Genomic DNA, 25,710 nt, shown 5'->3' with positions numbered 1-25,710 from the left:
ACCACAAAGGTTTCAAACATAGCACAAGGAACCACATAATGAGATTTTTACAATCCTAACATGAACAGGTATTGCCCCTCCACCTAAAAGAGTGGGTTCAACAGAGACAGAATCTAATCGACATACAGGTTAAGCCACAAGGTCTGAGATCTATAGTAAGATGAGTGACCATTGAAATTGACTTTGCCGTCTGATCGATCCAACGTGACAATCAGGAAGGTACATCGTATATATTGACTGGTGTATATATATGAATATACGACTCACGGTCATACCTCACCTTGACCTTGGTCATGGAAAGAGTTCTCCAAAACCCCGGTTTTAACGAGGTTGTGAAGCTGAAATTTTTAATACATTCGTTTGCATTGAAGGGCTGAAACTTGCATAAACCATCAAAACGAGGGGAAGATGGATTCTACATTGCAATGTCACCATGCGGAGTGCAAGGTGGTGTTTACAAAGTAATTTCATTATTCACCACTGATAAATGTTCACAAAAAGTTGAATTTGGAGGTTTATAAAACATAATTTTCTAGTGCTAGTCTGCAGTATTATATAATGCGTAAAAACTTTTGATGGCTCAATGATGCACATAAATTCATGATTATATTATTTCACTCAAGGTGCTCACATTCAGTTACAGATCGCAGCAGTTGGAATGGAGCTGCAACCTATATCTTCCAAATTTCGCCGAATGCCTCAATCACAGATAATCGGATGCTAATTTAAAATTCTGTGGTCCGAGACGTCACTCCGCTCCGGCGGCAATTGCTATTTGAGTCATGGCAAGGAAGCGTGATAATGTAAATCAAAAGTTTGGTTAGAAGCAAGTGTGGCTCATTTATAGTTTCGTGTAAGCTCATAATTTAATACCTCAGGCAGTTGATTATCGTAGAAATTTGCGTTATTTTTGGTTTCTTGAATTTCATTGACACTGACCATGTGGATCCATCCAAATATGTAACAAGCCAATTAGGATTAGGACAGTATAAGGGAATTTTTGCCACTTTTACAATTTTTTACAAGTACAATAAACCTGAATTTGATAACTAACTATACTTGTATGCATTCGTGTTGGTTACCCAGGTTAAATATACAGTTAAAATGCTCAGCAATGTTGAGGTGGTGCTAAGATGGTGCACAAGAAACTATCATCATTGGAAGAGAAAGAATTTGGCATTTGCCAGCAGTTACGCAACACTAGCAGATTCTTCTAGTCCAAATACTTTCTGGTTTAACAGAAGCATAAGGAAACACGAGAAACAGCAGCAGAAATATGATAGTTTCTTGGTGTTAGATTTTGAAGCTACATGTGAGCGAGGAAGAGCAATTGAGCCTCAGGTATGAGACATCGTAGAGTTTGTTCTAGTCTTGGATTTTTGTATTTGATATTGTTTTGAATCTTTTTAAAATTTGCATTTACTTCTGTTTTTCTGCATGTAAGTCTTCTGACATTTCAATCATGCTAAGAAGTACCTTCAATATCAGTCATTAATTGGTTCTTTAAAAGTGCAGTGATGTGGATCAATACATTTGCATGTTATAATGATAATTTCTTCCAACGATGGCATAAACTTGAGCACCAATAAAGGTTATCCTTGAGGGTGTTGAAAATTCTTTTGCCATCTGCCTTATCAAAGTGTAATTCTCCTGTAGTTGCTGGTCAGAAGTCCAGGTCGATAATACCTTCCCCATTTTTAGAATAAGAATTTCTGTTGTCCTCAGGCATTTAATTTTTCCAGACAGTAGTAATTAAGCAATATTTTTTATCAGCTACATTTGTTCTTACTGTTGAAGGCACTATTTTATATTCATATCTGATATTGAATGCTTCAAAATCAGGAATAATATTTTAAATTTAATTTTATAATTTGGGATGCACACACATTTATTTATTTTAAATAAAGAGTTGGATAAAATGTAAACAGAAATAATTGTATGAGGGATGAAATTGGGATTTACAGTGACTATATTTAGTTAAGCATGCTTTTTGTAATATTAGAATTGATATATGTGTTATTACAATTTTTTCAGGAAATAATTGAATTTCCATGTATTAAAATAAATGTGCATACCGGTGAAATAGATGATATATTTCATCAATATATTAAGCCAAAATTAATTCCAATTATTACACCTTTCTGTACTGAACTTACTGGAATTATGCAGGTAATGTCTTTCCTCTGTTACTTACCTGTCTGTATCGTTTAATTTACACTCTTATCATTTGATTACTTAGATTTATTTGTTTTGTGTGCTGTTTCTTACCTATTATTCATGTGAAGATGGGTATCTTTCATGATGTCGTGTCATAAAATGGAGATGTTCACTAAAATAGCTAAAAGTTTCAATGAAATTTTAGTTTGAAGTCACAAGTTGTATTCTATAGGCAAATGCACCAGTGGTAAATACACACAAAAAATTTAACTTGCAGATTGTGAGATGCTCATCATAGATTATAAATTTTCAGACTGGAGTAGTGTAGTAATAGGTATTGTATGGATTTGAGGACTTTCTTCAGCAGTATATGGTGACCTGATCTTTTGTTACTATGATAAGTTTACTTGTGATTTAGTGCTTCTGTCACTTTAGTGGCAAGCACATTAAAAATCAGAAGCCAATATTTATATTCAGTTCATATTGTTATTACATGTGCTGAAATGTATTAATACTGATATTATTGTGGTAAAACATTATTCCGTTGATGTGTGTTCACACATATTATAATATTTTACTTATGAAAATTGTGGTACAACTACATGCAATTTAAAACCAAGGGTCTTTGTCTGAGAGCCATTCTTATGTGTTGTCACGTTAAACCAGCAGCGAATAAATAAATTTTGTGGGCTATAAAAGCATAGTTCATAACACTGTGTAATTGTAGTTCTCATCCCATTCTTCTTTTGTTAGGTTTCTTGACTGTCCAGTGTATAGTATTCTAATAAGCAGGGTTCATAAACTGAGTAATACTGAATGTAATATACCATCGTCAGAACCCTTTAGAATTAATTCTCTTAATTTTATTTGGAAGTTCTAGATTATTCCTAAGTCCAAAAATCCTTATTAGTCAGCAGAGAATGCCATTTACAATACTGATAACTTTCTCTTGTGTAACAATTTGTAGTTTTAACTGGATCATACTTCTTTACTTCAGGAAATGGTAAATAATGAACCATACTTTGAAGAAACATTTTTTCAATTTCAAGAGTGGCTGGAGGAAACAAAATGTTTTAATTCAGGCAACAGAAGTATATTTGTAACTTCTGGTGACTGGGACTTACAGGTTATGTTGCCAAAACAGTGCCAGCTATCCAACATGGATATACCATTTGAGATGAAACAATGGATAAATATTAAAAAGGTTGTTTAAAGTATAATTTCTGTTAATGTTATAGAAGTTGTATTTTGTTATAGAGGGCATGTATAAAGCAGGAACCTTACTGTGGTGTGTGTGTATATATATATATATATATATATCTTGTTATCTACCTTAATATAAATGTAGAGTGTTACTTTTAATCAGTCAAGTTGGTGCCATTTACTTAAGTTTAAATTGACTTGTTTAATATAAGCATGATGCTGATAGTAAGGGGTTATGACTGAATCAGAGAAAAGGCATTTAAATTTTCAAGTACAGGGAAGAATCATCGACCCCAGAGGTTCCCAAACTTTTATACCTTGCGCCCCCTTAAAACATTTCATAAATTTTACGCCCCCCTTCCAGAACAAGTGCAAGCAAACAGATGTGACATAAAATTTAGCTTTGAGTATACAGCACTGTAAGACAACTAAACTGCCTCAACCAAGCAAAGGATGTTAAAAATGTTTCTCCATATTTTGTTAAAAAAAGTTTTACATACAAAGAACCCCCCAGAAAACCACTCGCCTCCCCAGAGGGTGTGCCCCACACTTTGGGAACCTCTGATCTACCCCAAATATGTTCCTGATGGTGCAAGTTGTGTATTGTAGTAAATACACATCACAAGTTATTGAAGCTCTCAGTTTTTGAAATGGTAATTTACACGTTTTAATTGAGGCAAAAGGGAACAGTGAATAGGTTGAGCAACTGAAGGCTTTTGTAAGTATTAAATGGATGATGGATTGTAGAATGCAAGTCATTTTGAAAAGACTTTACATGCTTGAACACATTTGTGGATAAAATAGTATATTGAGACCTATACTGGGAGAGAATAACTGTGCTTAATACAAGGTAAATTGTTCGATGTGTTAACAGGCATTTGCTGCCGCAACAGGTTACTTTCCAAGGGGAATAATTGATATGCTAACAAAATTACAGTTATCTCACCAAGGAAGATTGCATAGTGGAATAGGTAAGGAATCTTATGAAAAGTTCTTGATACTTCAGTTGTAAGTGTCCCGTGCCGTAGCCGCCCGGTCTGAGGCATGCTTCGGACCGAAGATACGGAATGCGCGCTGGTTCAAGTCTTGGAGGAGAAGAAATTTTCTCATGAGCTTTCGACCAGTGTATGGGACCAGTGCCAACCCAGCATCGTGAGGAAATTGGGGAGCTACAATGAGTAGCGTAATCCGGTCATGGAAACTAGCAATGGCTGGGGGTTCGTCGTGCTGACCACACGTCACCCTGTATCTGGTTGAATGATCGTTCACCTCTGCTTAGGCATGTGAACGTGAGGCCAGCAGTCAAGCTAGTCGGCTTTGGCTCTCTGATGCTGTTATGCCACGGATTTATTCTATTTATTACTTCAGTTGTAAGTGATAAGTTTGCTTGTGAACAGAGAGAAGTTATTCTAATTTGAAGACTGGGAAGTGCTTCACCATTACTAAAATCATCACCACTGTTATATGAGATTTGAGGTTCTCACAGCAGTGAAGATGTTGCTGGGTTCTTCTATGTTGTGATGTTTCAGCCTTAAAGATGGAAGAAGTGTCTTCCTCCGAAACATTGGTACCCACCCACAAGTGTACCTGGCATCGCAGCCCAGAAGACCATCATTCATGTGGTTTAATAGTTATCACCTGTCATTTGTAGGAGGTCTGAGTTTGATTGTTCATCTTGAGTTGTGCTGTTGTGACACGTTTTTCATTGTTTTCTGTGGTAATGTACTTTCGCATTTCATGACAAATAGAATTTGGCTAGCTGATTGACTACCAGCTTCTTTAGGTGATGCAGTTAGTGGTAGAATGTAATTCTAGTGTCTGGGACCTGTTTCAGTCATGGGGAAACGATGGAATTGTGTATCTGTACACTCACAAGAACAAATGTGCTCAACCAATAGAACAGTGTCAGTTTAATCTTTGGAACATGCTGAAGTAATGTTTTAACAGACATTATCTTCCTTTTATTTTTCAGATGACTGCCATAATATTGCAACAATTTTGAAAGCACTAATAGGTCGGGGATTTGTGTTTGAAGAAACAAGTCATCTGAAATTGAATAAAATTTGAGGGCGGTAAGTGAAATATCCTTTACCAAGCTGGAATGACAGATTTGCAGTGGATAGAAAGATACTTAATTTTTTCTTAAAATTATATTTCTTTTGTATGTTTAAAGTTGACAGGATATTTGCTTCCCTGCAGTGTACGGAAATTGTAAAATTAATTAATTTTAGAATAATACAATTTGTCCAGAAGGGAAAGATAAAAGTTAATTTAATAAAACTGTGAAATACATGGTTTAAAAGTGAATCAAAATTTAGGTATCTGGGAAGAAATATGAGGTTAGAGATGAAGTAAGGCTTGTTAATTTCAAAAACTATTATCTTCACAACTGCATGCCAAACCACTGTACATACACAATTTTGCCAGTTTTGTTGGCATGTGAAATGTGGTATTCTCTAGAGAAGGACACAAACTACAAATAAAATTGTCCATGAAAATATTTGCGAGAGGCTAACAAATCACCATAAGAAATCAGAGCATTAAAAGGTGTTATGCAGGGCCTTAGAAAATATTTTGATTTAATAAGGATGAAGTGAGTGGTAGTTCAAGATATTACATGACTCAGAACTTTTTGTATATGATGGTCACCTATCATTGTTAGAATCATAAAATGCAGGTTGCTGTGATAGGCTGGGCTTGTAGTTAGGAAGGGGAGGAATGGATGCACATGTAATTTTGTGTGCAGCCAAACTCCAAAGTCACACAGTGTACTTTCTTTCTAACACTTTTTACACACACACACATATATATATATATATATATATATATATATATATATATATATATATATATGGTAATGATGCTTCCTTTGGGTGAATATTCTATTGTATAGAGATTTTTGCAGTTAATCTTAAAAACAATATAATAGTTTCTTAATGAAGCTGACAGCATGAAGATTATTTTCAGAATATAGATGTGCAGATATGTAGTTTGTAATTCAAATTCAGTCTATATACCCCAAAGAAAATATAATTTCCCCATTATAAGGATCAGTCAGTCAATGTTGTTTAAGGAAATAATCACATAAAATCATATAAAACCCACAAACACATTCTTTCAGAAAACTGCAGAGTTATTAATTATTAAAGCAGGTGGTACATACAGTTACCACGGTGTTTTAAGGGGTTAATAGTTCAAATATAAAAAAATTAAATACTGAAGTTGTAAAAATATCTTTAATTACTAATCCAACACTATACAATTAATTCTTCTTACTGGTGATACATAATGATTTTATCCATTTAAAATATACATAACATATAATATTAACAGAGTAATTCTACAAAATTATGTATAAGCAGGAATTGTAGATAAGGAAGTCAAGCAGTGGAGCCAGATAATCTAATCCTCCAATATTTTTTTATGCTACAATTTAAAATCTAATCCCCACACTGCAAAACAGTACATTTTCTGTCAAGGTGTTCAGTATATAAATGCATATACAATATTTTTTTATGTAATGTGCGAAAAATACTAATTTTATATATAGCACATACATTAAAATCTTAGTTAACTGCCACTTATCAACTTCTCTAACTTGACCATAAATCAAAGACTGTGTTAGATAGACAGGTTGGTCCACACAAAGCTTACCGTACCCTAATGAGTCCTGAACACTGGTATTTACTGTGATTACTTAAAGCATACTTCATGTTGCAGTACAGTCTTCTAAAACACTTCATAACAGGCAGCACATTACATATTTCTTACTCATTAGACTGCAGAGCACACCAATGCTTACTGCCCAGCATGACCTGATAAACACAGAACTCCAACCACAATTACAACACAAGGTACAGAAATTGTGACCAAGTTCTTTGGTGATGCATATGTGGGCATAGTTCAAGATTGCTATCTTCTGTTATCTGACGGTCATTCAGTTTTCTTCGAGTCACTATGGCCTTATTCAACTTAATATTGGTTTGAGTCACACAAATTGTTAATTTTTTCCAGTGTTCTGTTTGTAATCATGTTTCAGCATAATCTGAAGATCCCCAATAAGTCACTTTTAAATTTTAACCTTTATCAGCCATTGTCATGGCTTACACAGAATACATGTAGATGCACTCATATACCGCTAAGCCATTAATCCCAGAGTCGACAGGTTCATATCCCATATGAAAAACATTAACTAAAGGTTGGAAATACTGTTACACAAGGAACCATGTTCTGTAATATTAATAGATTATTACATTACAAAATATCCGTCTTCTGGGTTATTGCGCTGTGTAGTCTGGTCGATGTTAACCAACGTTTCAGAGGTCATACTGCCTCCGTCATCAGGGCGATCGCCCTGATGACGGAGGCAGTATGACCTCTGAAACATTGGTTAACATCGACCAGACTACACAGCGCAATAACCCAGAAGACGGATATCTTCATACTCACCGCTGTGAGAACCTCAAGTCTTACATATTACATTACAGCTTCATAACACACAAATATAGATACAAAATACAAACTGTGATACAGAGTAACCTATGTAGAACATACATTTTACTTGCTTACTCTTGAACTGCTTTTGCACTGAAAAGTGCTTGAACAGTGTTCTCCGTCTGCATCAACGAAGCAGAATACTTGGATATTTTCCAATAGGAACTTAAGTATTTCCACATCAGTTGAACAAAACTTATTTCCAAAAGATGTAACTGACCTACAACCCATCAGTATTGACACCACAAAACTAGAATATGATCTAATAATGTTTGCACAATTCAGAGGTTGGTGTTTTGCTTGGCATGCACAGTGAATTTTTTGTATGAATTCATAACAGTGGATCATTGTTTTTAGTGCAAAGTCTGTGGTTTCATAAATACACAAAGAAAACTGAAAACTTATAAATGCTGTGTGGGATTATGTTTTTTTGAGTGAATATGTAAATGCTTTACAGTGAAAGTTAGCTCTCTTACTCGTGCAAGTTTTCCAAACATATCGTAACATTGTGCTTTATTAAGCTAAAACAAAGTATGTGTGGAAGGAATGAACTTGATAAATGTAGTATTAAATGACTTTAAATATGTGATGTTAAGTGAAACGTGGTAGTCGATAGCTACAGATAATATGCAATATTTAAGTTTCATGTGAAGCTTGTGAGACATTGAGAAAAGCCAACTATGATTAACTTAATCCAGGAATATTTTATAGTGACTTACTTCATGAAGATAAAGGGACTTAATATGTGACAATAAATTAGGCAAAGAAGGGAAGACCAAGAGTTATTTATTTACAAGTTGTATAGAAAAGACTAAAGTTACCACAGGTAATCTAGTATCCCATACTGAATTTTAAAAGCTCAGTACACTTGCACTTTGGGCCAACAGTACTTTTAATTAAAGTCGTTTACTTTGTTATGCTGTAGGTTTAGAATAAGAGTATGCACTGCTGCCGGAAATGCAATGTAAGGAAGGTCCAAGTACTGGCATGTTCCAAACTTTCTCTTCATTTTTGTCTTAGTTAGATGACTGTACCAGAGGACCATTTTTTTTTTCATTTCCAAACTATTCCATTTGATATCTGAAATAGAACTGCAGTTCTGCAAGGCAAGACTCCCTCTAGGAACTTACACATTTCAGAAGAAATCATATAATGCCTGATTTACTAAAAACATGGAAAGTTAGCATACTCTGAAATAAATGCTAAAATAAGCCCCCCCCCCCATTCTGCACAGTATCATCATTACAGTTGCTGCCCTTGTCACAAACTGAATTTTTCGCCATGTATATAGCACATTAACCTCACAGTTAAAGCACAGGAGTGTTCAGAACACCTATAAAAGGTCGCATTTGCATTTGCTGTAATATTTAGTTATTACATGACTCTGGAATGTGGTTATCCTGCATTATGCCTGATCCATATATTTAAATATTTTGCATATATTTTTGGTTGTAATCAGTATTAAAAAAAATAAAATACTTTTGGCAGTGTAGTTCATTGTCTGTGGATGCAAATATGCAGACAGTTATTCTTGCAAGTTAATGTTCACACAGAAGAATGGCTCTAGCCTACAACTGAAGTTTTCCCAAGAACATTGCACATGACACTGGATAAAACTTTTTACTAAAACATAGGTGTGGTATATTACTCATTAATGCTTACTGTAAATGAGATCAGGAAGCACTTCAATTGAATTTATTATCAGTGGCAGCACAATTACTAAACTCTGTTAGTTTTTGTTATCAACTTTTACTTTCTTGTCTTTGGTCTGTAAAAATGTCAGCAGTATTAATCCACTGATCTGAGCAAAAATCTAAGACTACACTAAGGATAAGAAAATAACTTTACAAACTTCCATAATAAGCACCAGCCATCCATTTCCTATTCTACTAATAAAAAGTATGGCAAAAATTTACTTCATTTTGATTATGTAACATCTTTAGGCTGTGTACCTCATGTGGTTGGTTGATTCAATATACAAAATCTAGGTCAAACATTCTTGAAACAAACTTTTAGACAGCCTGTTTGAAATCAGAAGTCCAGGGTTGAGGCTGGGATTTCTTGAGTCCTGAATGGATTTAAAATTACAGTCCCTTAATTAAATTCAATGTTGGTCATCTAGAAATTTAGGATCGAGTATTGTGATCCCACTGCACCTATTTCTTTAATACTCCATATGTATAAATTAGCATCATATTTGCTGTTATTTAATTTTGGACTGACTGCATAAAACAAGTACTTGATTGTGGCGTACCATTCACACTGAGGTAAACTATATTTTTACGATATCCGGACGGATGGAGAGGCGGACAAAAAACAAATTAAGAACTTCTAATTGCACTGCCACACAATGTTTATTTATCAACTAAAACTGTATAGCAGTGTTTCCCAAAATCTATTATCACATAATGTCTCTCCTTACATAATCCAGCAACTGTGCATAGATATTTTAGCATTCTTTGTATTAACAGAAGGAAATGTTTCTTCTTTTCTTTTTGTACATTTATGGTCGTGGTGATCTCTGTTTTTACTTGGGGACAAAATCAGGTTTTGGATTATCAATTATAATATAAAACTGCTTTTTAGAAAAGGTTGACACACACCAGAGGAATTTATCTGTGAAGCCCTTGGGAACATTTAAAGTAACAGCAAATTATATGGGGCACTGTTTGGGAATCACTGCTATGCCAGTGTTTTTCAGTTACAGAACATTGTTTTCTGTTGGTAAATTGTGGGCAATTCATGGAACTACGTAAATTGTAATTCTGTAAAAATAATAATATTCGTAACATATGTATATATATAACTCATTCTAAATTGTTCTAAGTTTTTAAAACTGAACACATCTGGCCACACAGTGGCATATTTGACGACCATATACTTACTGAATTTCAGGTCTTGTATGCAGAAGGTTTGTAAGTTGTGATGACAGATTAGAGGACAATACGTTTAGGTGTCCATAAAACTTGAGTCTAAGTTGACTGAATTTTGTCATACTTTATATTGAAGTTTATTTTATCCTGCAATCTTAAGATGTTCAGCTAACCGTAACACCCTTTTTGAAATTGTTCATATGCACAGACTTCTTCCATTCAGAGGATGGGGGAGTGACAGCTGCCAATTACTCCCCGGCACCTGTGTTCTGATGTAATACTTTTAACATGTTACAAAGCCTTTCTAAGAATCTTTTGAGCAGCCCTAATCAGTGGTGTCAATGAACCAAGATCCATACAGTTTTCTAAAAAAGGATGATTCAAAAGTTCCTCTGCTGTAGCCCTCTTGTCCACATCCACTTGTAGACAACGATCCAGAAAATTCTATAAAGAACAAATTGACTAATAACTAAAAATCTGTGAATAACAATGATATTACTGCATTAACTCACAAGACACAATAACACGTTTGTACTGAATACAATAAGGCATCCGATATCTAACACCTTTGCATAGGGAATCACAGTGTTAATGTTAATCATTTTATGGCTGAACTTACTTGAAATTCAGGAGAGAGGGACTTCCACCGTGGTATTTTTGGTCTTCCAATGGCTGCAATGAGGTACAAGGCTCGCAGGGGTGTTTCCTTCAGATATGGAGGTTCACCTTCAATCATTTCTATTGCCATAATTCCCAGTGACCAAATATCCACTTTCTTGCCATATTGCTTTCGTGTTACAACCTAAAAGAAAGGCGAGGGATTTGAAATGTAAAAATAATGTGGAAGTGTGGAATTCGCTTAGAGGAATTTAACAAACCATATAAAGCAACAAGCAGTACAGACAAGTCCCTGGCTAGTATTCAAATTTTTCCCTCCCAAATACAAATCATAAGTGGTATCTACTATAAAATGTCTGTAGTTCTAACACTCGGAATAGTGTTCAAGAACAGGTGCAGCAACATTATTCCAGTTGCTTGTAATGTCAGCAAAACTAGAAGTAACCAAATTAACAAACCTCCGGTGCCATCCAGTATGGAGTTCCGACCATCGTCTGCCTTTTCTCATCTCCTACAATATTGGCACAAAAGCCAAAGTCAGTAACTTTCACACTGCCATCCATACCAAGCAGGACATTATCAGATTTGATGTCTCGATGAATTATACCCTGAAAATATAAAAAGTGAACTGCGTGGAAATAGCAGATTTCTCAAGACATGTTATTTTCTGTAGCTCAGAAATTAATAGAATAGTGAGTGAAATGTAATATCACATGGTATTACTTGGTAAATAGGAATCAAACAAAAAAAATCTCTATTCAATCGAAAAGAGAAAATTTAGCTTTTTCTTTTGTAATATATTCCCATGTACAATTATTACAATTTGCTGTGATGGTGCATACAATATTTGTTTTCCCTCTGCTCGTATTTGTAACAACAGAACTCAGTGGAATTTATGAATCACCTGTATATACATCAAATTTGCTTATTAATTTTATGACAAATTTTAAAGCTTACCAAGGATACATATAAAAATGCTTATACAACATATCACGTAAAGTGTTAAGTGTTCCTGGTGACAGAATGTAGTGAAGTCTTCTCTGGTGATTAGTTCTGCGAGAATAGCGTTGTAAGCAGCAGTTTTTGAGACTGTCTGTGCCTCCCATCATCATTCTCCAGTTTTGGACTAAAATGCCAATCTTGTGCAGTTGATCACCCAAGAAGACTTAACTGCACAATATGTATCAATGTCATACTTACTTTTACATGAAGGAAACTGACAGCCTTTAAAACCTCTTTGCACACAGCAGCAATCTGTCCCTCCTTCATGACAGTCTCAGTTACTACATCAGTCAGTGGCCCACCATCGAGCAGTTCCATTATGACCTGTAAGGGATGTGAGAACTGAATCAAAATTACAGTGAAGATTATGTTTTTACGTTAAGGTTATGCAATGGCAGGTACGCATTATTTTAATTCAGCAAAACAAAACAGGATTTTGAAACGTTGCTGTGCTAATAACCATATTACCTGAAAATCATCATCTAGGTACTAGATAATTTTCTTCGAAGTGCCTCAATAAATAAATTAAACACTGTTAGCAATTCTGAACATCACTGACAATCTGTTATGTATGGAAAATTATAGGGCACTTCAAAATGCAAAAATTTGTTATTTCAAGTTTACTATATTCTGTTGCGATGTTAAAACTTTAAAAAAAAATATTGAAAATATTAAACTGTTATACTGATCACAAATGTGATAAGAAGACTCAGTCTTTATTTGTAGAACTCATTGCGTTAAGACTAAAAGCAATTAAAATGTTTTTATGTAGGGAGTTGGACAGAAAATGAATGTCGCTACATAATATTTCTCAATAAAACGATCTGAACGTTGCAGTCGCTTCTAAGAATGACGACTGTATGTTTCATATAATTCATGTACGAGTGCCATGCTATACAATGTAATATTAAATTTATAAATACCCAGAGATGATCATGAATCAAGTATGCATCAAGGAAATTAACAAGGTTTTCGTGATTAAATTCCTTCATCACTCTTATTTCCATTAGTATCAGTTCTTTCCGTGGCTGTTTTGAGAGATCAATGTCCTTGACGGCCACACGGTGATTGGTGATGGTGTCGGTAGCTATGAACACAGTTCCAGAAGCTCTGCAAATCAGAAACAAAGCCCCAGAATGTGATTACAACACACGCTTATTGCTTCTTAAAACAATGAATGTAATAATCAGCAGTCTTAGACCTGGATTAGTAACATCATATTAATGACAGTATTTTTAGCAACTCAAAATTTGTGTGTAGAGCCCCTAAATGAAATCCCAGGCCCAGTCTTTTTCACAGTATCTCCTGGAAGGTTTGTTCATTAGCAATACTTTTCAACCTACATACGAACATCTTCTGCAACACACGTGGAGAATGTAGATTTAGTAATTAAATGAAAAAACACAATTTCAAACTATTGTCACATGTACTACAATAACTACTGTTGAAAAAATGTAATTCTTAAATTCTTAATTAATACTTACTATTAGCAGCTCCTTGACCATTTGTAAGAAAAAGAAATAAAATTGAATTAACTGACACTACAAGCTAGTGGGAAAGGGAGGTGATATGCAGCTACTGAATTACACACCACACATTCACAGAGTTTTCTGGATATTGAATGCTTCAATCCTGAAGCAGGAGACAGCAATTTCCTCTGAAATGTCAGTAATATTTCAAAAGCTTTACCCACAATACTACATATGATATCCACCACAGTGGAAACTTTAAATCTGAAACATTCACTTGAATCAAAAACCTCCAGATATATTTCTTGGAATATTTAGATGATGCCAACATTAAGAAGTGGCATTTGGAACAAATACTGCCAAAAAGGTCTTCCTGGTCAGTCGTCAGCTGCACTTTACATATGCCGCAACACAATTGATAAAGGTGAAATGAGAGCTCAGAGTGGTATGCCGCATATAATGCAGTCCTCTGTCTATCATATTAGGACTTTCTGTAACTAAGGAACCAAATGAAGGACACTAATATCCATGCATGTGAATCTAAATCTTAACTGTATCGGGTTTCAGCTAGTCTGTGTAACAAACACGAAATACACATTCTGAGATCTAAAGAATAAATTATATCGTATATATTTTCTTACCCTGCACCCAGTTCTTTGCTTCTTTCAAACCTTTTAGAAGGATCACCTGGATGACATATTCTTCTTAATTCAGCAAATACTTCTTCATCAGTCATTTTCTGCATAACAGTTTCTTTCTTTCTTAGTATTGGACTGTCACTTTCCATATGATGTGATAAATCTCCAGTTTCAATATGTATTTTATCCTGTGCTAATGTCAAGTCCTTCAAAGCCTCATCAAGAGCCTCATGTAAATGTTTACTTTCTTCATTCTTATCCTGAAAATAGAGCAGTACAGTTCATCAACTATCCCAAAACCTCAATCACTCACTGAGATAGTTGTTCAACTGATCAAGAAATTCCCCACCTTTTCAGAACCCAAAGCATCATTACCACGTCAACAAGAGCCTGCTGCCAGTCCCTATCTTCTGTCACATGAATCCATTTTCCATGCCCTCCCACCATATTTTCTTAAGATCCATTTTACTATTATCCTCCCATCTAAACCCAAGTCTTCCATATAGTTTATTCTATTAAAGTTGTTGACCAAAATTCTGCATGTATTTTTCATCTCTTTCATGCATATTACATGCCATGTCCATCACATCTTCCTCACTTTGGTGACTTTAATAATTATTAACTCCTCATCAAGCTGTTTTCCTCAGCCTCCTGTCTCTTCATCCCTCTTAGGTCCAAATGTATATGACATTTACATACCTTTAATGTAAGTCGTGGTGGTTTCTTAGGTGGTACCGGAGGCTTCTTCTTCTCTGTAATGGTCTGTGGTGGATTCACTTGTCCTGCCTTAGGAGATGCTTCTTTATTCTGACATACAGATTTCTCATCTTTATTATGCCCTGTAATTTAACATATAAAGTAAGGAATGCCTCTTCTGCTTGAAACTATTGTAGGCCAGCCTTATGAAACCAAATCAAAAAATATTCTGCAAATGGACTAGGACGTCTTTAGTTTTAGTAGTAATCTTCGGCAGAAGGCCTTTGTATGTTTGGACTCTCACTCTGATACTAGGCGAACTTTACACATCTAAAATATTGGTATTTTTTCACGTTTAAAAAGCATCACAAAAAATACATACAAGTTAACGGTTACAATTAACTATATCATGTCAAATTTCATACACTTAGGTCCAATAATGTATAAATTATCACAAAAGAACCTAAAGTAAATTGCACACATTTCTGAATCTTATTTTGAATGGTGCTCCCACAGCATTCATGGCAATCCCAGTTCTGTTATGTACAGTTCAGGGAGAATCCCTTTTTATCGGGGCTGTGGAGTTGGTACTAAAATCTCCGACTTCAACCGCTTCATAAAATGTTAATATGTATTAATAATGGTAAACCTACTAAAATGGTAAATGGCACCGTAAGAGATGTCATCACCACCACGTGAATCATCAGCTTACATTTTACACTTATAGCATATATTTAAATATACGTCTAATGGTTATTGCAGAAATCGGTTGATTAGTAGACAGTTTGTATTCTTAAGGTACCGGAGCCAAAGTTACAAAGCATTATTCCCACACCATGTGGCTCTATGAGTCATTGAATCTCCCTAAGTGTGAGGCTGCCAGCAGCTCACATGGTATAGAAACTGTTCTTTAAGATTTTATATTGAGGTCAGAGTTGGTACATTTTTACTGACTCCAACTCCACAACTCTGATTTTTATGCACCTGCATTGTTTACAATCCATGCACTTAATCTACTGCACCACACCCACTGGAAGGTCAGCCAAAGTGAGAGATCATATGCCAAAAAAAATACCTAAAATATTTTCAATTTCTTCCGATTCTTCTTTTATTGCCTCTTCTGTGACAAGTGGTTTGAATGTCTCATTGGGCTTCTTCTTAATTGAATAATTATAGTATTTTATGGCTTGGATTGCAGCTCCTGGATTTTCATTTTGTTCTTTCTTTCTGTAAAAGTAAAAATATTACATCTTTTTAAATAAAACGTTTTAACAATCTAGTTGGCTTACCATGTATAGAGTCTCAGTTTCAATTGTCCAAATCTGTACATTATCCTACTCAGTGACATTACTTGTACCTCATAATACAGTGGTATGGGCAGAAATGTCTCCTTCATCCAAAGTTTATTTGCTGAAAACATGATTAAGCTAAAATTCTGACTGCCTGGTATTACCAAGCCACTTACGTTATTTGAGTATTCAGTAACTTTAACCATGGTGTTGGAAGACCTTCCAATTGACCTGTTTCTTCATTCCAGCTCACATGAAATTCATGGTGAACATTTGTTGGTAAACCAATTTCAGAAACACTATCAGCAGATGGGCGCGTCTTTGGGAAGAATTTTCCGAATATTATACTCATTTCTACTGTTGATAAATGTGTGTCATCTGAAAAAAACAAACTGAATTTATGTTTTATCTACAGTGTCACAATGATCACCCTGTAAATAATTTATCAGTGCAATAATGATCATAAACATTATTAAATCTACAGCAATTTATAAGCATACATTTCTACAAGTGTAGTTGTACTTTAATAGATAATAACAGGTTCAGAGTTAAACTCTTTAGGTTATATCCAACACATCAGTACATATCTAATCTATTTGACATGTCATGAGTGTACTTCAAGTAAATATACATATACATTAATCCACTTGGTTAGTAAAAATACGTACTGACATGTGTCTTGTAAAGCTTTAGCAGTAATTACAAAAGGTATCTAATTCATTCACTTCCTGTCTTTCCTCACTATACGCCACAGATTACATCCTATACCATCATCGAACTTCCCCTCGCTCCCTTGGAGAACATACAGAAGATTTGTTGGCCTAAGAAATTGTTATCACATGTCACAGATGAAACTAGTAGCAACTCCAGTTAGTGCTATGTAATGACAGCCAGTTCCTGCATGAGCTGTTTGTATTGAAAACTACGATTCAAGGCTTCAACTGTCTAACGCCATTGAACAGATCCCGTTAGTTTAGTCACTCACCTAGTCAAGAAATTGCAGTTTGGCATTTTGTCTTGACCAGTATTCTAGCTTCGAATTGGCGTCAGATGGTGTAAACTGAGGCATTTATCACTAATTAACAATACATGGCTATTTAGAAGGAAGATGAGTTTTGATTTTTATGTCCTGAGTTTCTAGTCACGTATAGGTGTGATGTTTTCCTTTTGTATACATTTTTGCACATGATTGTGTTCTGTTGTGATTCGTGCATTGTTACTTATAACAAATGCCGCGAAGGAAAAAATGTTTTGCTTGTAGGTGCAAGTCAGCCCACAGGGAAACAGACCTGAAGTATATCAGTTTTCCCAGGAATCCAGCACGGTATATCTGTTGCACGTTGACTTCGCATTGCCTTCATTCATGATCATAGTAGTGTTTTGTTATTTTTATGGCAATTTACTTTGTGATAATGACCGTAAGAAATCAGTTCTGTTCCATTTTCATGGCGTTAAACAGCATGTAACAGAAGAGTGCCAAGAATGTTTACAAAGACCAAACAAGATACTTGTGTGGAATGCATGACCGATAACAGATGCAAGATTTGAGGTTTATATTCCAAAAATGAAATTCTGTTTAACTTATGTGTGTTACATTTTTGGATGAAGCGTGAAACGTTGGTCAGTTTATGACAGACGACAAGGTGCAATATCCCAGAAGGCAATCATTTTCAATTTCTTAAAATTGACTTCTTGTGCGGGAGGGGGTTATGTTGGATGATAGTTAATGTTGTTACCGACTGAGCTCTAGAAGTGGCTGGAATAGTGTTACAATAACAATTATTACCACTTGATCACTTGACATGCGGTAAGATGGCAAAATACCTGACGTCGAAAGTCATGCTCGTACCAACGTTTTACATTAAGTTTCTAATCTGTGATACTGATAACTCCTATTTTCCCATCAGAGAGAATTTGTGTGTCTGTAGTTGGTAAGTGAAGTCTCAGATTAAACCCTGAACTACCGTCATAATCTGTGGTACCAACCGCAGTGGCCTAGCCCAGGTTCCATCAGGAGAAGGTGTGAGCTGAATTTTTTTTCGTAATTAGTACGTGTTTTGTTGAGGTTGTAGTTTGGTTTGTGATACTTACAGATAAGCAATGGTAAGTAAAGAAGTATTGATTTCCGATGCCAAAAGTGGACATTAATGCTTGACAATAGCATGTAGCCTTGCAGGGTTTAAGTTGTCATTTGTATTCTAAACGTGATAGTTTTTAAATTAACAAAATAGCATATTATTACTGTTTTTCTACCATATTCTAACAAACCATGGTATTTGATATGAACATTTTCTAAATTACAACGTTGATCAGTTGTAAATTGGCGCAGGATATTTGATTAAATGTACAGGATATGTAATTGTAGCAGTAATTCAAGTGTAACCACATACAAGTTACCACATTTCTGCTAATAAATCAAGCAATTTATTATGAGTGATGGAATATATATATATATATATATTCATTTTATATACATTTGTAATCAGGTTTGCTGTTTAAGGAACTAGATCCAATTTCCATCAGTTATCTTTGGAAGAGCTGGGATAGCTGTTTCGTGGTTTGATTCTTAACAAAGGGAAATTATTTTCTCTTACTTTATTCATACCCACACATACTCTGGCATCTACCCAGCCTCCTATCTAGTGGATATCATAGGAGTAAGGCAACTAGTGCATAAAGTAAACCACTTACATCCATCTAGTACCATAATGTGTGGAGCATTACTTCCATATTTTCTCAGCACTGTTATGGCACAGTGCTTCATATAGTTTCATTAGGTTTTGTAATTTTTAATTTTTGTTTCTGTTCTTTTGTTTAATTTAAATTCTGTATCCAATTTCAGGCTGCAACATTACGGCCATACTTAACTGCTGTTAGGCATACCTTGACTGCTGCTATGTGTTTGGATAACTTTTCATCCCAGGTTGTGGAAAGGCATAACAAACCGGAAGTGGAAGTCAGGTTAGTGAAGAATGTGGTGGTTAGTTTTAGCTTGGAAGTTAATTTTGTGTGCTCCATGAAAAGTGTAACATGAAGCTGCATTTACATGAATACATGTGAGATTTCAGGTTCTCACAACCATGAATATGAAGATGAGTGTCTTCTGGGCTGTGGCATCATGTTGTGATCACCCTGATGACGGAGGCAGTAAGCTCCTCTGAAATGTCGGTCAATTTGTGCCAGACCACACAGTGCAACATCCCAGAAGACAGTCATCTTGATGCATATAATTTGACAGTTTCAGGTGCATTTATATCCAGCAGGCAGTTTATCCCCATATCTGACAATGTAAATTTAACTTTGTGTCTGTTGAAAAATATCTTGGAGAGGTATGGGCTGGATTCAGATGGATTGTAATAGGATCCAGGTGCTGGTTGTTTTGAATATGGTAATGAACCTTGTGATTTTATAAAAGGAGGGAGTTTCTTGACTGTCTGATTAGGTATCATATTTTAAAGGAAGACCCTGCATTATGTACATAGTTACATTCTGAACGTTTAGAAATAAGATATATTGTGTAACATCAGTAAAAACTAGAATTTATAAAATTAAAAAAGTTATCATTGTAATGGGTATTTGTAATGTCTAAAAATGGTGAAATACATAATCTTGCAGTCAATTGTGTGTGTGTGTGTATATATATAGTTTATTTAATGACTTTTTCAGTAGCTTAGACTATATAGCATCAAATGAGAGGATGATAGTGAATTGGAAAGGCTGTGGAAGGAAGCGGTCATGTTCTAAATTAAAGTACTGTTCTGGCATTCTCCTAGAAACACTGAGGAAAACCATGAAGAATCTGATCGTGAATAGCTCAATGTCTTTAGCATTGTCTTGGTTTTTTGAGTGCACACAGGCATATTTTATTAAAAGAAATGCCTTTACTTTTTGCTTAATGTGGTTGCAGGCTGTTGTGATCATGGTAATGAATCAAGTTCTGTGAAAGGTGGGGATTTTGTTAAGTAGCTGAGTGTGCTGTTGGCTTTTGCGCCCCACACGAACTTTCCTTCAGAATAAAATGTTTTGTGGTGTTTACATTTTTCTGCAGGACTAGTAAAGAGCTGCTTCTGACTCCTGTTGTCATCAGTCGAAATGAAAAGGAGAAAGTTCTCATAGAGACGTCAATCAACTCTGTAAGGATCAGCATAGCTGTTAAGCAAGCTGATGAAATTGAACGCATCCTGTGTCACAAGTTCATGCGCTTCATGATGATGCGTGCTGAGAATTTCATTGTTCTGAGAAGGAAACCTGTTGAGGTAAAGGTCGTTTATTTAAACACTCGCATAATGGTCGAACTTATGAGACGTGTAATTTCATTTTCTTTTTCGTTCCTCTTTTTAAATATATTTGTTGTCAGTTTCGTGGACATTCACATGTTTTGTCATTGTTTAGTAGTTTGCTTATGAATTGATAGTTTAACATTTTCAGAATTTGTTTTGAAGTGTGTAGTTGACCGAAAATTAGAATACTCATAACTGATAGTGCTGATGTACGAAGTTTGTGGGAATTCTTCGATCTATGATGTTTCCGCTTTATCTGGGTCATCTTATTTGCAGCATATAATATGCTCTGGTTCCCAGAAAATATATTAAACTAGCAAAGTGCCTGCCGGCAGTGTTACGCTTAGCATTTCTGTTCTCTTGCCAGATGGGCAAAGACCAAAAAGGGAAAAGGATCTTAATTGTAATCATTACACATATTTGAGATGATTTTGTTCATTAAGGAGATTGAACTTTTTCTGCATGAGTTATGAATTCTTATCACTTGAATAAAAGAGAAGAAATTTCAGAATTTAGTTTGCTTAGGATGACATTGTATATTGTGGGTGCTTTATTTGAGTTTTCCTCTGATAATAGCTGTGTCGTTACCTATTTATAACAGCTACATTTTGAGTCGCTTTCTATAAATTCAGTAATCGACTAGCAGTAAAGGAACGACACTCAAAACTTTGGATTTGATTGTAAGTCCAGAAAGAACAGAGCATTTCTTCTGAGCTGCAATGTTCGCAATGTGTGTTTAGAAATGATTTCTCAATGTTATTTTTGTATTTTTGTTTACAGGGCTATGATATCAGTTTCCTAATTACTAACTTTCATACTGAGCAAATGTATAAACATAAATTAGTTGACTTTGTAATTCATTTTATGGAGGAAATTGACAAAGAAATTAGTGAAATGAAACTTGCTGCAAATGCACGTGCAAGAATTTGCTCAGAAGAATTTCTGAAAAGGGTGAGTAAAAAATATGTTGTACGTTGCAAGGAAGATAATGTAGATAAGCTGTTGTCAGGAAATAGTACTAGTAATAGCACACCTCACATACGAGTCAAATCTTAAATATTCTTTGGGATTTCAGAAAGGATTTTATGAGATTGGCCTAGTGACTGGTAGTACTTTTCTTGAAGATTTAGGTCTTTCTATTCATTTTCCTAAGTTTAAACCACATGTAATCTTTGTAATTAAATCAGTAAGGTTGAAATGAAGATGGCATGTAGCCTGGATCAGGGAAACATGTTATGCATACAGGGTTTTGGTTGGAAACCTTTATGTAAAGAGATCATTTGTGAAACAGTGGCATACTTGGAAGAGTAATATTAAAATGAGTCTCAGAGAAACATCGGTTGACGTCTAACAGGTTACGTGGTGCAACATCCTGGAAGACGGCCACCTTCATTCTTGTCGCCGTGAAACCTGAAATCTTAAATGAAAAGTTTACTTGAATGTGAGTCTGGAAAGATTCTTTCTGAGTTTCAGTCATTTTATTATTTCTGAAATTTCTGGTGTGGCATCAAACTTTTGTTCCTTGCCCTCCATGCTCGAACTGATGTCGGGCTGCGAAGGCGAGAGACGAAGGAATGGGCATGGAGCGAAGGCCACGTTGCATCGTCGGATAAACATGTCTCAGTAAACTTCAGCGCTCGTATTATGATTGTCATGGAGTTTACTCTAATTTACGTGAATATCAGTCACCTCCATATCTTAAGGTAGATCTGGGACATTGGCGATGTAGGTACAAGCTAGAAGTACTTCTGAGTGGGTGTTTCTGCTTTCAGTTCTAGTCATCGTGGAAATTGTAAGAATGACTGAAGAACATCTTGCATCTGTACACCCATTCAACAACCTGAGTGAATCCTGAATGGAGCATGATTCAAGCAGAATTTCAAAAATGCAACCAGAAGATGTGTCTGATGAATATCAGTGTTAACTACAAGAAGGCCAGCACAGCAGTGGGCCATAATATTTTATTTTTGTGTATTATTATTCTTGTTATAATTCCAAACAAGTAAAATTTAGGTAATCTCAAATCTCCAGTTCCAAAGTCATTAAAACATGGAAGACCCAAGGTTAGTGTCCTCCCCCTCCCCTCCTCCTGCTCTCCTCCTCCTGCTCTCCTCCTCCTGCTCTCCTCCTCCTCCTCCTCCTCCTCCTCCTCCTCCTCCTCCTCCTCCTCCTCCTCCCCCTCCCCCCTCCTATTTCTCCCCCTCCTCCTGCTCTCCTCCTCCTCCTCCTCTCCCCTCCTATTTCTCCTCCTCTTCCTCCTCCACCTCCTCCTCTTCCTCCTCCTCAAGGTGTAATCCATTTTAACACTGGTGAAATTTTGGGTCTGACTTTGAAACTTATTTTTTTTATAGATCTGTGAAGATGAAATTAGCAAGAGCTGTTTGGAAGGGTTTGCAAGAATCTTGCGTTTGTTATGAGCCCAGGGACAAAGAGTCCGTTTTTTCCTTCACAGACGTAGGTGCATCAGGTGGACAAACGCAAGCACGCGATGTCTTACTGGCTTTCGTGCACAGTTACTTCTAAGTTGCGTATGTAGACGCATCTTTAATCTCCTCTGCCTTTCCCCGGTCACAAAGTTCAGGCTCTCGGAATTCTGCTTTAATGTTCGGTAGAGTAAAAGTACTCGGAGGAGGCTGGCTCTGCCTCGTGGGGTATTATATCTGTTAATGCGCTGAGAAATACATTTTGTGTTTTAGTACTTTCGTGTGGCGTTGTGTGTTTAATTTTATAGATTTTTACGTGCACTTACATACTAAGATAAACGGTCTGAATAAGAGGGCTGTCAACTTAATTATCATCGCCATTATGATAAAAATTAAATTTAGAAACGGCTTTGACTCTTACACAGACGTTTTGTGTTTTTAAATGAAACCACATCTCGTGAGATTTGAGGTTTTCACAGTGTTGATGGTGGTCTGGGTTTTTGCGCAGTGTAGACTCTTGGGCGGACTCCAAAACCCAGAATAATATCGTCAGGCGACATTTTCAGTGTCTCCGAGTTGAAACACCGAAGTGTTCCATAAACCGCCGCAATGCGTTAATGTCGTTACTGTAAGGCGAGACACGTGAGGCCGTCTGCAGAATGTAATCCTTGGACGCCGATGCCATTGATTTTTTAATATGTTTATGTGTGTAAATAAACTCTATCAGTGTTTTTTCATTTGTTATTTCATTTTAAAACCATAATGTGTTTATGCCCCACTCTGTACACCACGACTCACTGTGTATTTATCACAAAAAAGATTTTAAGACTCTTTATCATTATTAAAAACTTCTTAACTGCAGTCAAACTGAGTTATTTAATTTTCTGCAGATTTAGTCGTATGACGAATTGTAGAATGGGAACGGTAATAAGTTACGATGGGCAAAGACCACTGACAATGGGAATGCTAGCTCTCCAATTTTGACCCCTTTCGCGTGGTCTTGAATAACCGACAAGGACGGTAACTGGTTTGGAGATCGGCTCGTCTTCGTATCCATAATTAAGTGGGTCCGTGTTTAGGACCTGACTTTCCTGTTTTACATTTGTGGAGTACAAACCGCGTTAAAATGTTTTCTCATAATTAATTAATTTTTCCTCTCAGTGGTTCCACATTTGTAATATGAAATAATATCTTAAAAGGTTGCATGTACTTCATTTACATTTCCTACTGATTAATGATTTTTTTTGTGTCAGAATAAACAGAAATTATTTCCTTAACCAGCATTAAGCAGCTGGTATTTGAAACAGAGACGTATCATGTCTTGTTTACGGTATGGAATGAATATTGAAGATAGACGAAACTTCAGCTTCAAAGGGTTTAAACTTGGTTGGCGTACGTCAATAATTGCTTGTGGAGTGACGGCTTTATTGGCGTAATGGGATGAAGGTTTAATCATTCAACCTGTAACACAAAGTATATGTTAAACTTTGCAGCAGTTGTAATGGATGTAGGACCTGAAGATGGAGGCAGTGTGTTCCTCTGAAGCGTTGGTATTAAGTCTGCACAGTATTATGACCCAGAATATCAAATCAATATCTTCACTAATGTGGGAGCCTCAAATCTGATTTATATAAAACGTCGGGGACTTAATATGTCGGCTTTCTTCTAGAATAACCAGTCGTAGTTGGAGGTTGTTAATAAATGTAACCAGCAAAATGCATAGTTATTAGCATTATGAGCTGTCTGAGAGTCTGCAAGGTTGCACATGTGATTCCTGCTGCATGCAATTCTGCGTCCCACTTTTCTGGCTAATCAGCGTTACTTCCTGTGGAGGGTGCTCCACGTCGGTCGATTCTGCTCTACTCAGCACAAAGTGGAAGGCAGTCTCTCTCTGGAACCACGCTTCTTCGGAACGCTGAATGCGATCGCATCTCGAGGGTCCCCCTCCCCCTCCAATCCACCTCCAGGCCTAGCTGTTTCAGCATTCACAAAGATGGTTGGTTCACTGTTCTGCAAACGTGCTAGAGATTTTTACACGTAATCACAAAATTAAATTTGTGAACTTTTCCATAGGTGTTTCCTACAGTCGAAAGGTGACGTCATCAGACCACTTTAACCAACACCCGTCAAGTGACAGGGGGTTCCTCGTCCATATTTAAACATTTTGGCATGATGCAAGTATTTTGACCAATTTTATGTTTCGCTGTTAATGTCGATATTACTTTTGAGTGCTGGCATCGTGTAGAAATTGGCTGTGTTCAAGACGTTTCAGAGGAACATTCTCCCTCCGTGATTAGGGCTTCTTACTTCAGTCCTGATGATAAAGGCAGTATGTCCCTCCGCATCGTTTGAAGCAACCAGTTTCAACGCGGTGCCAGCGCTCCAAACTAGGAATTTAATGCTTATCACCGAAAAAGGGCCGTTGAAACTCAACGAGGAAAGATTTATTTCATATCCTCATCTTCTTTGGATCTTCGAATCGTATAGGATGAAAGCAGCAGCTCGAAAATAGAACATTATGCCAACTAACATCGTTACTGCAGCCATGATTAGTAATTCATAACACAG

The 25,710-nt window shown here is 36.0% G+C and overlaps 3 protein-coding genes across 11 annotated transcripts; 2 read left to right on the top strand and 1 right to left on the bottom strand.

Annotated features, from left to right (window-relative positions):
* The first annotated feature begins 230 nt into the window (after window positions 1–230).
* Window positions 231–13,042, top strand: LOC110833204 (ERI1 exoribonuclease 3). Of its 4 annotated transcripts, none has more exons than XM_022070971.2 (7): window positions 245–447; window positions 1,087–1,341; window positions 2,035–2,169; window positions 3,155–3,361; window positions 4,235–4,331; window positions 5,333–5,432; window positions 12,596–13,042. In XM_022070971.2, exons 1-6 carry the CDS (start codon window positions 409–411, stop codon window positions 5,425–5,427), a joined length of 828 nt encoding a protein of 275 aa, XP_021926663.2. In that variant the 5' UTR covers window positions 245–408; the 3' UTR covers window positions 5,428–5,432; window positions 12,596–13,042. The 4 variants fall into 4 exon arrangements, with proteins under 4 accessions (XP_021926665.2, XP_021926663.2, XP_021926662.2 ...); XM_022070970.2 differs by having other exon boundaries at window positions 247–447; window positions 12,593–13,042; XM_022070972.2 differs by lacking the exon at window positions 245–447 and adding an exon at window positions 535–853 and having other exon boundaries at window positions 12,593–13,042.
* On the bottom strand, window positions 6,578–17,750 carry Pak3 (p21 (RAC1) activated kinase 3). 4 transcript variants are annotated; one of them, XM_022070966.2, is made up of 10 exons: window positions 17,425–17,750; window positions 16,616–16,817; window positions 16,226–16,377; window positions 15,154–15,293; window positions 14,458–14,714; window positions 13,271–13,457; window positions 12,546–12,671; window positions 11,804–11,953; window positions 11,347–11,529; window positions 6,578–11,171 (listed from the first exon to the last, which is right to left on the bottom strand). In XM_022070966.2, exons 2-10 carry the CDS (start codon window positions 16,789–16,791, stop codon window positions 11,019–11,021), a joined length of 1,524 nt encoding a protein of 507 aa, XP_021926658.1. In that variant the 5' UTR covers window positions 16,792–16,817; window positions 17,425–17,750; the 3' UTR covers window positions 6,578–11,018. The 4 variants fall into 4 exon arrangements, with proteins under 4 accessions (XP_021926658.1, XP_021926656.1, XP_021926655.1 ...); XM_022070964.2 differs by lacking the exon at window positions 17,425–17,750 and adding an exon at window positions 17,112–17,352; XM_022070963.2 differs by lacking the exon at window positions 17,425–17,750 and adding an exon at window positions 17,108–17,349.
* A 74-nt stretch (window positions 17,751–17,824) lies between these two features.
* Window positions 17,825–23,879, top strand: Arpc4 (Actin-related protein 2/3 complex, subunit 4). Of its 3 annotated transcripts, none has more exons than XM_022070977.2 (5): window positions 17,825–17,988; window positions 19,282–19,400; window positions 20,488–20,695; window positions 21,500–21,670; window positions 22,492–23,879. In XM_022070977.2, exons 2-5 carry the CDS (start codon window positions 19,336–19,338, stop codon window positions 22,495–22,497), a joined length of 450 nt encoding a protein of 149 aa, XP_021926669.1. In that variant the 5' UTR covers window positions 17,825–17,988; window positions 19,282–19,335; the 3' UTR covers window positions 22,498–23,879. The 3 variants fall into 3 exon arrangements, with proteins under 3 accessions (XP_021926669.1, XP_021926666.1, XP_021926667.1); XM_022070974.2 differs by lacking the exon at window positions 17,825–17,988 and adding an exon at window positions 18,396–18,542; XM_022070975.2 differs by lacking the exon at window positions 17,825–17,988 and adding an exon at window positions 18,427–18,459.
* The last annotated feature ends 1,831 nt before the right edge of the window (window positions 23,880–25,710 follow it).

This window comes from Zootermopsis nevadensis, unplaced genomic scaffold (genome assembly GCF_977971745.1).
Source record: "Zootermopsis nevadensis isolate Lab colony 2312 unplaced genomic scaffold, Znev_1.0 Znev_ptg000025l, whole genome shotgun sequence".
In the NCBI taxonomy this organism is placed as follows: Eukaryota; Metazoa; Arthropoda; class Insecta; order Blattodea; family Termopsidae; genus Zootermopsis; species Zootermopsis nevadensis.
This window is presented reverse-complemented; position numbering and strand designations above follow the sequence as displayed.

What these genes read in the sequence shown, in the direction of transcription:
- LOC110833204 (XM_022070971.2), top strand. Translation starts at nt 409, where the DNA reads ATGGATTCTACATTGCAATGTCACCATGCGGAGTGCAAG. An exon ending in GTCACCATGCGGAGTGCAAG is followed by an intron (nt 448 to 1,086) that starts GTGGTGTTTACA and finishes TTGGTTACCCAG; the next exon opens with GTTAAATATACAGTTAAAAT. An exon ending in GAAGAGCAATTGAGCCTCAG is followed by an intron (nt 1,342 to 2,034) that starts GTATGAGACATC and finishes CAATTTTTTCAG; the next exon opens with GAAATAATTGAATTTCCATG.
- Pak3 (XM_022070966.2), bottom strand. Translation starts at nt 16,791, where the DNA reads ATGAGTATAATATTCGGAAAATTCTTCCCAAAGACGCGCCCATCTGCT. An exon ending in CATACTGGATGGCACCGGAG is followed by an intron (nt 11,530 to 11,803) that starts GTTTGTTAATTT and finishes CCTTTCTTTTAG; the next exon opens with GTTGTAACACGAAAGCAATA. An exon ending in CCCTCTCTCCTGAATTTCAA is followed by an intron (nt 11,172 to 11,346) that starts GTAAGTTCAGCC and finishes TGTTCTTTATAG; the next exon opens with AATTTTCTGGATCGTTGTCT.
- Arpc4 (XM_022070974.2), top strand. An exon ending in AAACCGGAAGTGGAAGTCAG is followed by an intron (nt 19,401 to 20,487) that starts GTTAGTGAAGAA and finishes ATTTTTCTGCAG; the next exon opens with GACTAGTAAAGAGCTGCTTC. An exon ending in TGAGAAGGAAACCTGTTGAG is followed by an intron (nt 20,696 to 21,499) that starts GTAAAGGTCGTT and finishes TTTTGTTTACAG; the next exon opens with GGCTATGATATCAGTTTCCT.